Raw genomic sequence first — 12,162 nt, forward strand, 5'->3', positions numbered from 1 at the left:
CTTTTAATGGTGACATTTTAGTAAGAATGGCATGTGCTTTTGTGAGAATGTAATTCTTAGCTGCCATTCTCAAATAGGCATAGAATGTTCACAGCACAGGCCCTAGAACTACTCTGTAAGCAGAGGGTTCTATTGTTCTATTAAAAGGTCCCAGGATGCTATCAAAGTCCCTAAATCAATGCCAACACACACTTGCAAGCTCATGTGCATGGCTTCATACTTCCAGATCTTGTATCTGCACCTGCATGAGTAGCCCAAGCCATGCTTCGTTGTAGGCCCAATGGACACCCTTTGGCATGTAGGTAGGGATCATCCTGCTTTTTCTGCTAAAAACTCTTTATCTCTAGCTGAAGTGTTTGGTCTTTCAGAATGCTCAGAAGCACGTCTTGGCCTCATTCTTAGGTGGGGGAATATTGCATGGTAAGAAGAAACTTTCCTTTTAACCTCTCATTTAATCTATAAAATGTCTGGCCAGTGTGGTTCAGTGATTCAGCATCAACCTATGAGCCAGAAGTTCACAGTTGGATCCCTGGTCAGGGCACATTCCCCAGGTTGCAGGCTCAATCCCCAGTAGGGATCTCTTAGGAGGCAGTTGATCAATGATTCTCTCTCATCATTGATGTTTCTGTCTCTCCCCCTCTCCCTTCCTCTCTAAAATCAATAAAAATATATTTTAAAAAATAAAAAATAATAAAATGCCCTGCAGGATTCACCATGATAAGACTTTTTAATTTTTCCAAATTACACTAATTAAATGCATGAGCTTAGAGTTGACACACTGCCCAGAATTAATTAAATACAAATGAAATTATGAGACTTACTTTGAGTCTTTGTTTTTGTTGAAAGTTTCAATATACCTGGCTATGGCAAGCGATATAGTTACTAATACTGTATATACTCAGTGAGATAATTTTTTAAAGCTTTTTATGAAATATCTATTTTATCATTCATAGCCTTTGTAAGTACATAACTTACAAAGTACATCTGCAAAATTTAGGAATTATTTATTATCTTTTTATACAAGACTAAAATACAAGCCCTGCATGCTAATAATTTTATCAGTGAGATTATTGATGATTATGCCAGCTCTACCTTAAAGTTCTGCTAAAAATTCTCAACTCTGGCTGATTTTGGAAAAGTTTACAAAATAAGGACTTCTAATTATGGCTTTTCTCAAGATCCAATCTATAATATTCAAACAACAGTCCTGCGGTATACCTATTGTTCATTCAAATGAGGGCATCTTGAGTGAACTTGCCTGTTAGTACACGAAAAGCTGCATGATAAATATCAGTTCACATGCCCAAACTACTCTTCAGTCATGTAAGTACAGGCAGTAATTCAAAACATAATTACCAATAGAGCAACAATGGATTGCTTTAGGGAAGCCTACTCAATCATTTTTGAATGCACACTTTCTCCCTGTCTCTCCATGACTTATGTAAAGCTGTGTGTATAATTTCTCTGCAGTCTCCACAATGATCACTGAGCCATGTACGACCACATTAAAATGTAAATGTAATCACAGAGAAGGCAGAAAACGACCTTACAACCACAAGACTGTCTCTGCAATTGAGCCAATGGCACAGAAGATCCTGGCTGCAGGTCATCACCGGACTCTCCTGATGAAGAGCTTCTTTGCTGGGTAAATGGACACCTGGGTGACTCAGCCTGAGCTAGGTTTAAGTCATCAAACTGGCTCTCCCCTCATCTTCCTATTGTCACATCTTGGATGTGCCAGTCTTGTGTTTTAATTTCTTGGAGGTGGGGTTGAGGAAGTGAGGGAACACCTGCTTTATATTGAGTTTATTTTATTTTCACTTCCAAGAACAATGAAAGAATTACTGAGCACTACACGATCTACTTCTGTCAGAATGGTTTTCGGCACTCCATGACACTTCTCATCAAAATTTTAGACCATTTGCATTCTCCTACAAATGTTCAAGACTTTATATTATGGCACCTGTTGACTTTTGAGGCCAGTACCAATCCAGATGTACCCGCAGTTCCTGAGGTAGTGGCCACCTGGCTCTCTCAAACACAGCGCACTTGCACATGCTTTTATCTTTCTGTGATGCCATTCCAATTTGTTCAAGGTTCAATTCAACAATTCAGTTCAACCACTATGTACTTTAACCACTATGCTTCCCCCGATACCTGACATTCCAGCAGCACTCATTGCACAGCATTTTGTTCATATGGCTACTATAATCCTTTGGAAACTGCTCTATATAAACTAGATTATGAGTTCTCTGCAAGCAAGCATTATGCCTTTTCCTCTTTTACATTTTCCCCCATTTCCCAGCATGCTGACTTGCCTATAGTTGATACTCAATACACTTATAACAATTTATTATTGCAGAATATGATTTCAAATCTCAATTTTAAAAGCATGCATCTGAATATTGAAACACTTCATGCCTTGATGCATTTAATCAACTAACATTTCAGTAGGTGTATGTTGAAGAGATATATAAATCAATGCATGATAATTAGTTATAATTATATTATGTAATTTATCTTTGCATAGATATATACTGTATTAGTCATCTTTTATCCCAACACCTATCCCATAAACATTATGTTGGGATTTAATAGTACTGAGCATGTGTGCAATTAATTTAAAAATTTAATCTTTCTAATACTATTACGTGTTTATGTGGTACTAAGGTAGGAAAAAAAATTGAAAATATATTGATTTTTATTTTCCTTTGTTAAATGACTTATATATAACTTTGTAGAAGCCAAAGATCATGTTTACTACAATGTCATGAACACAGAGGTTTTTGTTAGTGAACCTTTGATGACAGTATCAGTTATCTTTGTGTCACTAAGTCAAGGTCATAGAACATTGTGAAAATTAATGATTTAAGTTATTTGTCATAATTTGAAGATTTTAAAAATATTAATTCCAGGCTGAAGACAGTTAACGAAAGCATAATACATAAACTCCCAAAATTAATCTTGCAAATTACCCATTGAAAGCCTTCAAGAAAAATTCTGGAAGCAGGAGGTTCAATTAGAAAGATTATATGGCAATTCACGTAAGAGATAATGGATTGACCTGGAATAATAGCAGTGGATATAGAGGAAAGTGGACATAAAGAGAAATTTAGGACATGGAATAAAGATCCTCAAGCATCCTCCAATATTATAATTCACCAAGAATCAATATGATAGTATCTTTAAAGTGAAAACACCTTTACAATAAGGGAATAGCAGTGCTAATTCTAGTCAATAAATGGGCAATCTCTCTTTTAGAAAATTCCAAACTATGCCAGTGGCATTCTCCATTCATCCTGTGATCCCCTCTCTCCAATAATCCCCATTCTCACAGCTCTCTTGCAAGTTATCTCTTCTAGTAACTTTTACTCATTATTAAATCGCCAATACCATTCATAGTGTTCAGCACTTACAATTATGCAACACCTTTTAATTAATGAAGGAAGGAATAAAGTTTTTTAAAAGGGCAAATATTCACCAACCCTCACATTTCCTTACTTCTTAGCAATGGTTCAATAGTTCTTATGGTCCAAATCATTCTCTCTTCTATCCAAGTTCACTTCTTCTAAATACAGTTATTTGAGATTATTGTTCACCATGAGTCAACTAATGTAATGGTTCAAAAAGCCGATTGAACCATAGGTTACCTCTTCCAAATTTGTGTCTTAAACAGAGGTATGAAATGTTTTTATATTCACAAATGCATTACTAATGGTGGAGACTTCAGGCGGCAGGGCAGGTTGAAAAGACAGAGCTGCTTAAATCTCATCACATAGGTATATCTTCTGTCTGTGCAGAAGACAGACTCTGGTGTGGTCAAAGAATCTTCAGACTAGAGATTTTCCGACAGGTGTTTTGTTACATGCATTGTCAGAGAGTGATAAAAAGCATAGTGAATGATGTGGGGATAAGCTCCATCATCAGTGATGGAACACAAAGTTTGGGGACCAATGCCTTTTGAAGAATTTTTTCTAATTACTGGTGGAATGACACTGACATAAATAACACGAAACCATAAAACGCCTCTTGCACAACTGAATGTCAGAGAACACTTTGCCAAACATCTCTTTGCTTTTGCAAGTAGGTATAGATTTACTCTTTCTTTATTATTTTACATATAAAGTTTCAAAATATATAATAAATTGGTGAGGTGGCTATATTCCTTATTATTTTCAAGAAAGAACTGATTGTACTTGTATTTGGAGTTTTCTACATATAGCAGAGAACAAAAAATCCCCAAATGGCTTCTGAATATTGGCATTTTGATTGTGTATCATGAGAAATTTGGTGATTATATAAACATACAATTTTTAAATCACCAATGATATTTCTATATTTGGAATTGAAAGAGATAAATAAAAGACATTTGGTATCAAAAGTACCCTTATTTCAAGAGCCTACAGTCAATATTGGACAACCTAATACATTATTATAAGGTAAACATTTTATCAGTGTGATCTCTACCTTTTCTAATGACAATGAAATAATGAAGTTTAAGAATATTTTCTCACTAATTTTAAGCTATCATCTGGTCGATATTTTAATGTGGAGAGCTGGTGTTCTGAGAATCCACAAATTTTTATAACTGACTCAGGAGAAATAGAAGTCTTTTCGGGATCCTTATTCTTTACTTATATGTAAAAACAGAATTGAGTATTTCTATCTACTGAAAGAAAGCCCATGAAAAAGATAGAATGTTTATAAAATTTGAAAACATAGTGTCTTTCTAGGTAATTCACAATTTAGATGCTCTATGAACTAACTTGTTTGTTGTTCTACCTGGCAAATTGCAGAACCAGATGTCTGTGAATACAAACAACATGTGATAAAAGATCATTATAAAGTAGTACCAGAAAAGTCATTCACTGCTGATCACATCTGCAACTTTTTCTAAGAAAATCTGCACCTCACAAAAGCTACCAGGTTGGGGAAGCCCCCATCACAAAAATTTGAACTATAATTATCCAAGTGAAAGAAAGGTAACCCACCCATTGGTTGGCCTATGGTCTTAGACTTAGGACTTCTAGCCTGGTCCTAAGGATCTACCCTTAGAACTAAAAAGATATTTGGACCAAGCTATATTCTTTCTTATTTATTTGATTGGGAAGATTTTGAGAGAAGATGCCATTATCTGTAGGAACAGATGTTGAAAAGTAATGATGTAACAAGAAACACCACTGGAGCTCATGCTAACTACAAGGTAAGTTAATGAAGGCACAGAAATCTGATAAAGCAATGGATGCCACTTAGTGTGTGGGACAAACATATTCTGTTATGTAGTCAACAGCCATTTTTCCCTTCTTATCTGCAGATAAAACTTTTGATGTTGTTTGTATAGTAAGTGACTAGACAGGAAGGTTGAATTATGACTGGTATAAGCCCAGTGGTCTGCTAGAATCTGTTTATACCAGGTCACAAGAGCTGCTTTTATGTACTTCTTCCCAATTCAGAGTTCAATGACATCACATTGGTAGCTTGATAATTGTCAATGTGGGAGTATTTATGCCACAGAAATCAGCAAATGCTACAAATTAGGATACCACTCTCTCTGGTCCCCAGTCATGTGGGTTAACCATGTATCAGCACTCTAAGGCCATCATGGGAATCACATTTGCTTTTGCTAGTGATTGGTCCAGGAGAAGGTACAGGACGAATCAATAACAAATATGAGAAAGTCTTATGGAAGGCATCTAGGAACGATTTCCTTCTTGACAGGTTCAAGCCAACAATCCGCTTTTCTTCCGGTTTTAGGTAGATTGTGTAATGCTCTGAGGTATAATGCTTTGACATTCAACCATGAGGAAAGCTCAATAGAATCCAGAGATGCCTATATAGGTCATTAATAACATTAAACCACTACCAACTAGAGTGTCCAAAAAACAGCAAAGTAGAAACAGTCCACCCCAATATAGAAAACAATGGTGTGCATCTCTGTAGAGAATTTAAAAACAATAATGAAACAACTACACATTAATCCATTTCTTACTACTACCCTGTACAAACAATTCTAAATAATGTTAGTGATAAGATACTCCCCCCACATACCTGGATTATTCCTATCCAAGCTTTCTGTTATCCTAGGGCTAGTAAGTCTAGAATCAACTACTTAAAACATCTAGTTACATAAAAGGAAGGTTTTTATTCTTTAAGCAACTTGCATATGCGTTTTCTGTTACATGCAGGCAAAATATTCTGAAACACTGAATGTGTTTATGGAAAGTAGCACACTATGAAGGTTGCTAGGTCAGGTGAATCCAGCACTGAAAAGCAAAACCATGGGTTCCTGCTCCAAGGACCCAAGGAGTAACATAGACCCCGGCCACTCTACTTATGCAAAACCTGGCCAATTACGGTTCCTGTTCTTGTGTATTCAGGAGGGTCTTCCTGTTGTGCCATCAGTATACCAATAAAAGTGCCTTTACACCAAGTAGCATCAGCAGGTTCCTTTCATTGTAACCAAAAGAACTACTAAAAAAAGAAGCTAGCACTGAACAGCTCAATTGCAAAAGACTGCCCTAATATAAGACATTGAATGGATTCACATTGCAAATAGACAAAAATATGCTTAACATAGCATGTTCATAATAATAAATTACAATTTATCTAAATGCTAACAAAAGGAGAAAAACTGAATGATTTTTGATGTTATATACTAATATGGGAAAATTCAGCCAAATATTATGTGTAAAAAGGCAAATAATTTGTATTATATATGTATATGTACATATGTATATACGATGGATGGACATAAATCAGATATCCGTGGTTGTTATTTCTGAATAGGGGAACAAGGGATGTTAATATTATCTCCCATATATTTTCTATTATTTGCAAAGTTTTTCACTCTACAGAAATAAAACCAATTTTAGAATAATTAGCACACATTTTCTTTTCATTATGGAATCTTGAAAACACACTAGGTTTCTGGAACTACTGTTTAGGATGAATATATATATATACACAGGTAAAAGTAACGAGTTCAACAAGTTAGACAAAATACTGGAAAACTTTAAAAAGATAAAATGATGTTAGAAATTCATAAGAGTTTGCTTTATAAAAAAGCATGTTATCACATTTCAAGGAAATCTCTTTCTCTCTCAACTAAATGTATAATTTATTTTAAGGAGAGGCTTAATTTTTATGAGAAAGAAAAAAACTAAAAAGCCTTTAGTTCTTTGCTGTTAGAACAGTACAGTGGGGCCTTGACTTACAAGTTTAATTCGTTCTGAGGCCGAGCTCATTAAGGAGCTCGTTAACTCAAATTACTCTATCAACTCAATGCAAAAAATCAGCCGAGAGACAGCTGGTATCTCAAAAAACTCGTTAGTCAGGACACTCATAAGTCAAGGCCCCACTGTATAATCAAACCTGAGTTATGCTTCTGAGGATATGGCTTTATGAGAGCAATTCCACAAGCCTGTGGTGAGAATCGTCCTGATGAGAATCACCTGGGCTTGGCCTGGACTCTCAGGCCTCTCTGTTCCTGATGTAGTCAGATGTTTAGACTAGTTTATTTGATCCTTTACATCACCATTATTCAAACAATTACACTGGTAGTTGAAGTACACATTGTGTATCACATCAATATATATACATACATATGTATATATTTTTTTCAGAGTGTAGAAATATTTTGGTTGGAAAAGAAATGCAGGGAAATCAAGACATACCAATATTTTAAAGAAGAGAAACTGATGATTTATTTGAAAAAAAAAAAAAAACAGGATATGCCTAAGATTTCCACCTACTATTTTTAATTATGCTTTGCTCAAGATTAGAAGTTTCTTTTAGGATCACAAGGCATGAGACTTATTATTAAGAATAGATCATACGTAGCAGCACTTGGCAATAAGAATGTCTCATTATATTGCATAAAATTAATTAGACTCAGTATTTTTCTGGTTCAGAAAATTGACTAGAGCAAATGTATAAATTAAAAAATCAAAAACATACCAGATACAGCAAGGAAGTCATCAATGCTTGTAATGTCATCCACAGCTTCTGTGAGGACATGGATGTGATTCTCCCACGTGCTCTTGTACATTTCCATGGTTTTTTTGACCACTTGACTTTTGGGTCTTGCAGCCAAAGCAAGTGCAGCATTAATAACCTGTGAAGATGTGGAATGTTCACATACTGATTTCTTTAGGAACAGTTATTCTTAAGAGTACAGGTACATTCAATTTTAGCAACAGGAAAAATGGTAAAATGTCCTCACAGGTAACTCCCTTTTTGCTTTTGATAATAATTTTCTTTTCTTTTGACAATAATTTAACTACTTTTGGAACTATTTATTACCTGCCAGTGCATTAAGAACTTCAAGAGATACAAAGATAATTGATATCTGCCTTTAAGGAATTTGTATATTCCTCAACGGGAAGGGCAACATATAATTATAACTCAATTCAGTGTGTTGTACATGTCATGAGTACAAATAATGGTTTTATAGTCTTTAGAGAACAGAGAGTTCACCTTCAGCAGAAAGAGTAAGAGCTCTGACTTCCTTGAGGACTTGTTGAATTTTCACAGGAGATAGTCATTATTTATTCATTTGCTCATTCATGTGTCAGTCAATATTTCAAATACATTTTGAGTGTCTTTTATGTATCCAGAACTGTTTCAAGTTTTAGGGATATGGTAATAAACAAGATACAGGCAAAAATCATTGTCTTAATGAACTTTATATTACAGTCAATTATCAAGTTGAACAAATGAAATAGATGGTGTGTTAGACGGCTATAAGAACTAAATAAAAAACAGAGTAGAGAGAGGGATAAGGATTAGAGTGGTGGTGAAGGTAAGAAGTTTGCAATTTTAGCAAAATTGAAATGGAAATTTAAGTAAAATCACTGGTGAGAAGGAATGCTGGGACAGGGAAGTGGCAAGATTCAAAAGGTTAGAAAACAGGGGACATGCTGTGATATTGGGAAGCAGTCCCTCCTAAAGCCTATAGGAGTCCCTGACTGTCTACTCCAGACTGTGGTCTTCTCTGAAAGGCACTGGAGGGTCATGTGGACTTTCTAGCACTTTACTCAGAATTACACTTTAGAAAAATTAATTTGGCATAGAAGGCTACAGCAGTAGGTGATAGAAGTAGGTTAAAAAAAGACAGCACTGCAATGGTGGAGGCAATCAAAAGGCGTTGATGGGACTTTCAGTTAACTAAAGGAGGATGAGAGCAGGTTAATTATTGCCAAAAATATCACGCAGGTGTTAATTATTTTGTGTGTGTAACTGATTTTTTCAGATTTTCTATAGTGGATATGTTTTAGCTGTATACTCAGAATAAATGAAGTTATTCTTCAAAGAGAGATGATTACTAAGGCCTCTCCATGACTAATGGAGAGGCGGGAGAGTTTTTGTTTGTTTTTGTTTGTTTGTTTGTTTTTGTCAGTAAGGGGAGTAGAGCCAGATGTGTGCAATTGTTTTGGAGGACAGCGTTGCTGAGGGGTACTAGATGTCAACTTTCCAACACAGATGTTGACTTTGAAATGACTCTTGGCTCTCCATACAAATTACATAGAGAGCAAACAGAGAACTGAAATTGGAGCTCATAAAAACGTTGTCTCTGCACTGGATACTAATGACATCACAATGAAGATGATGCCACCATAGTTTCTAAAACAGGCCACAATCTAGTAGAACAATCAAGGGGGAAAACAGGCAAATGCAGCATCCCAGTGGTTCTTATAAAGCTGGCCTGGATCCGAATCACCTGGAGAGGTTGTGAAAACACAGCATAAATGAAGCCACACCCTGGTTTCTAACTCAGTCCAGTCACCTTGCGGCTTGATAATTTGCACTTATAGCAAGTTCCCAGATGACAGTGATGCCACTGGTGGGCCTCCTGCACTGAAACCCACTGCAGCATATAAAACATGCTATAATATAAGGGCTATTGTAAAAGGAAGCACAGGATGCCCTATAATACACGGGAGAGGTACCCAGCTCTGTAAGGAAAGATGCCCCAATGTACTGAAATTTGAAAAATAAGTAGACATTAATATAAGGTGATATCCTTTTGGGAAGGAACAATAACACATGAAATGACCAGAAAGGAGATAGAGAATAACCTCACCTGCTGGGAAATGTTTAGCAAAAAGGCCATCAAAGGATACAATGGGCAGAGGGAGGAGAAAAACACCTTTGCAAAGTATCCACAAAGTGGAAGTGATAGAGATGAGAAAAAGAACCATCACAAAGGAGGTAGAAAATTGAGATATTAAAGATCAATATGAGAAAGAAGTTTTTCAAAAGGTCAAATGTAGCAGAATCAAGAATAATGAGAACTAAAAATTGCTTTTGAAATTGGAAAACAGGCCTCATTAGTGTAGCAGAATGTTGGACACAGGATTCAAATTTCACCACCATAACATGGAAACAATAAAAATAATCTTTTTCTAGTAAGTAACCTAAAGGCTGAACTTTACTTAAATGATTTCCAACAAATTATTGGGGGTAGAGGAAGGGAAACATTTGTGGCTTGAAAATATTATGTTGATATTCTCTTATTTCATTTTTATGAAAGAGCACATGAAATTCTAAGGAAGCACACACTACTCTGAGGAATAACTACTGTACAGTATTCCTTGACTTCAGTTTTAGAGTTTTATTAACCCACTAGAGGCCCGGTGCACGAAATTCGTGCACTGGGGGTGGGGGGGAATCCCTCAGCCAGGCATGTGCCCTCTCACAGTCTGGGACCCCTTGCTCCTTACCGCCCACCTGCTTGCTCTCCCTACCACTTGGCTTGCTGCTCCTCAGTGCTGCCGCAGGTTCCTGCCACCTCCGCTGCACTCACCAGCCATGAGCCCGGCTTCTGGACAAGCAGCACCCCCCCTGAGGGAACTCATTGTAGCTCCAGGCCCTGGTTGGTGTGGATCAGTAGTTAGAGTGTCCTCCCACGCACCAAAGGGTCATGAGTTTGATTCCAGGTGGGGGCACATACACAGGTTGTGGGTTGCTTGGGCAACTGATCAATGTTTCTCTTTCTCTTTCCCTCTCCCTTCCTCTCTCTCTAGAATCAATGAAAAGAACATTTCCTTAGAGGAGGACTTAAAAAGAAAAAAAATGCTGGTTTCATTCAGTGGATAGTGCTTTTGCAGGCAGACTGAAGGGTACCAGGTTGGATTCCAATTGAAGACATATACCTGGGTTGCCGGCTTAATCCAGGGCCCTGGTCGGGGATTCAGCAAGAGACAACCATTTGATGTCTCTCATATTAGTTTCTGTCTTTCTCCCTCCCTCCCACTCTCTGCAAAAAAATAAATAAATAAACAAAAAAAATCAATGCAAAAATGTCCTCAGGTGAGGATTACCCAAAACAAACAAACAAACAAACAAACACCCATTCCCAGTGTGATTATTGAAGGAGCATATGAAGTATTTGTTGAATGAACGGGAAGGGATGAGACTTTGCTTTCTAACTGTTTTAGCAACTCTGCAAGCCAGAGGGTTTATTTTTATTTTTTTAAAAATATATTTTATTGATTTTTACAGAGAGGAAGGGAGAGGGATGGTGAGTGAGAAACATCGATGAGAGAGAAACATCGATCAACTGCCTCCTGCACACCCCCTACTGGGGATGTGCCCACAACAAAGGTATATGCCCTTGACCAGAATTGAACCTGGGACCCCTCAGTCCACAGGCCGATGCTCTATCCACTGAGCAAAACTAGTTAGGGCCAGAGGGTTTATTTTTTATTTTCATTTTTATTGATTGATTATTTTAGAGAGAGGAAGGGAGCGAGAGAAACATCAATGTGTTGTTCCACTTACTATGCTCTCTTTGGTTGCTTCTTGTCTGTGCCCTGACCAGGGATCCAACCTGCAACCTTGCTGTATCAGGAGGAGGTTCTAACCCACTGCTCAGGGTGCTGCCTGTCAGGGCCCCTCAACAAAATCCCTCTGGTGTGCCCTGGCCCCTGCTGCGGGTCGGAGCTCCTCTGCCACAGCAAAGGTTTGGGTTCCATTCTGTCAGGTTTTGGGTTGATTCCTGGTCCAGGCTGACTGCTGCTCAGCAAGTGACCGAGGACCATTGAAGTCCATGTGCTCTAGTCATTCGGCGGAGACCCGGGGTTCCATGGCTGACTTGGCCGACTCTGATCCCTGCTACCTCCAGTCCTCCATCCAGGGCGACTTCAACTATAAAAGTTGCAT

General features: G+C 37.3%; 1 protein-coding gene across 5 annotated transcripts in view; it reads right to left on the reverse strand.

The window, feature by feature from the left end:
- Nucleotides 1-12,162, reverse strand: part of CTNNA3 (catenin alpha 3) — a 1,374,069-nt gene that overhangs the window by 471,234 nt on the left and 890,673 nt on the right. For all 5 annotated transcript variants that reach the window (XM_070432843.1, XM_070432842.1, XM_070432840.1 and 2 more), the window contains exon 11: nucleotides 7,957-8,113. In XM_070432843.1, the coding sequence (XP_070288944.1) occupies nucleotides 7,957-8,113 (157 nt within the window). The remainder of the gene's footprint in view (nucleotides 1-7,956; nucleotides 8,114-12,162) is intronic.

Source organism: Myotis yumanensis, unplaced genomic scaffold, assembly GCF_028538775.1.
Source record: "Myotis yumanensis isolate MYYU_CA2020_CCGP unplaced genomic scaffold, mMyoYum1.0.hap1 SCAF_13, whole genome shotgun sequence".
Taxonomy (NCBI): domain Eukaryota; kingdom Metazoa; phylum Chordata; class Mammalia; order Chiroptera; family Vespertilionidae; genus Myotis; species Myotis yumanensis.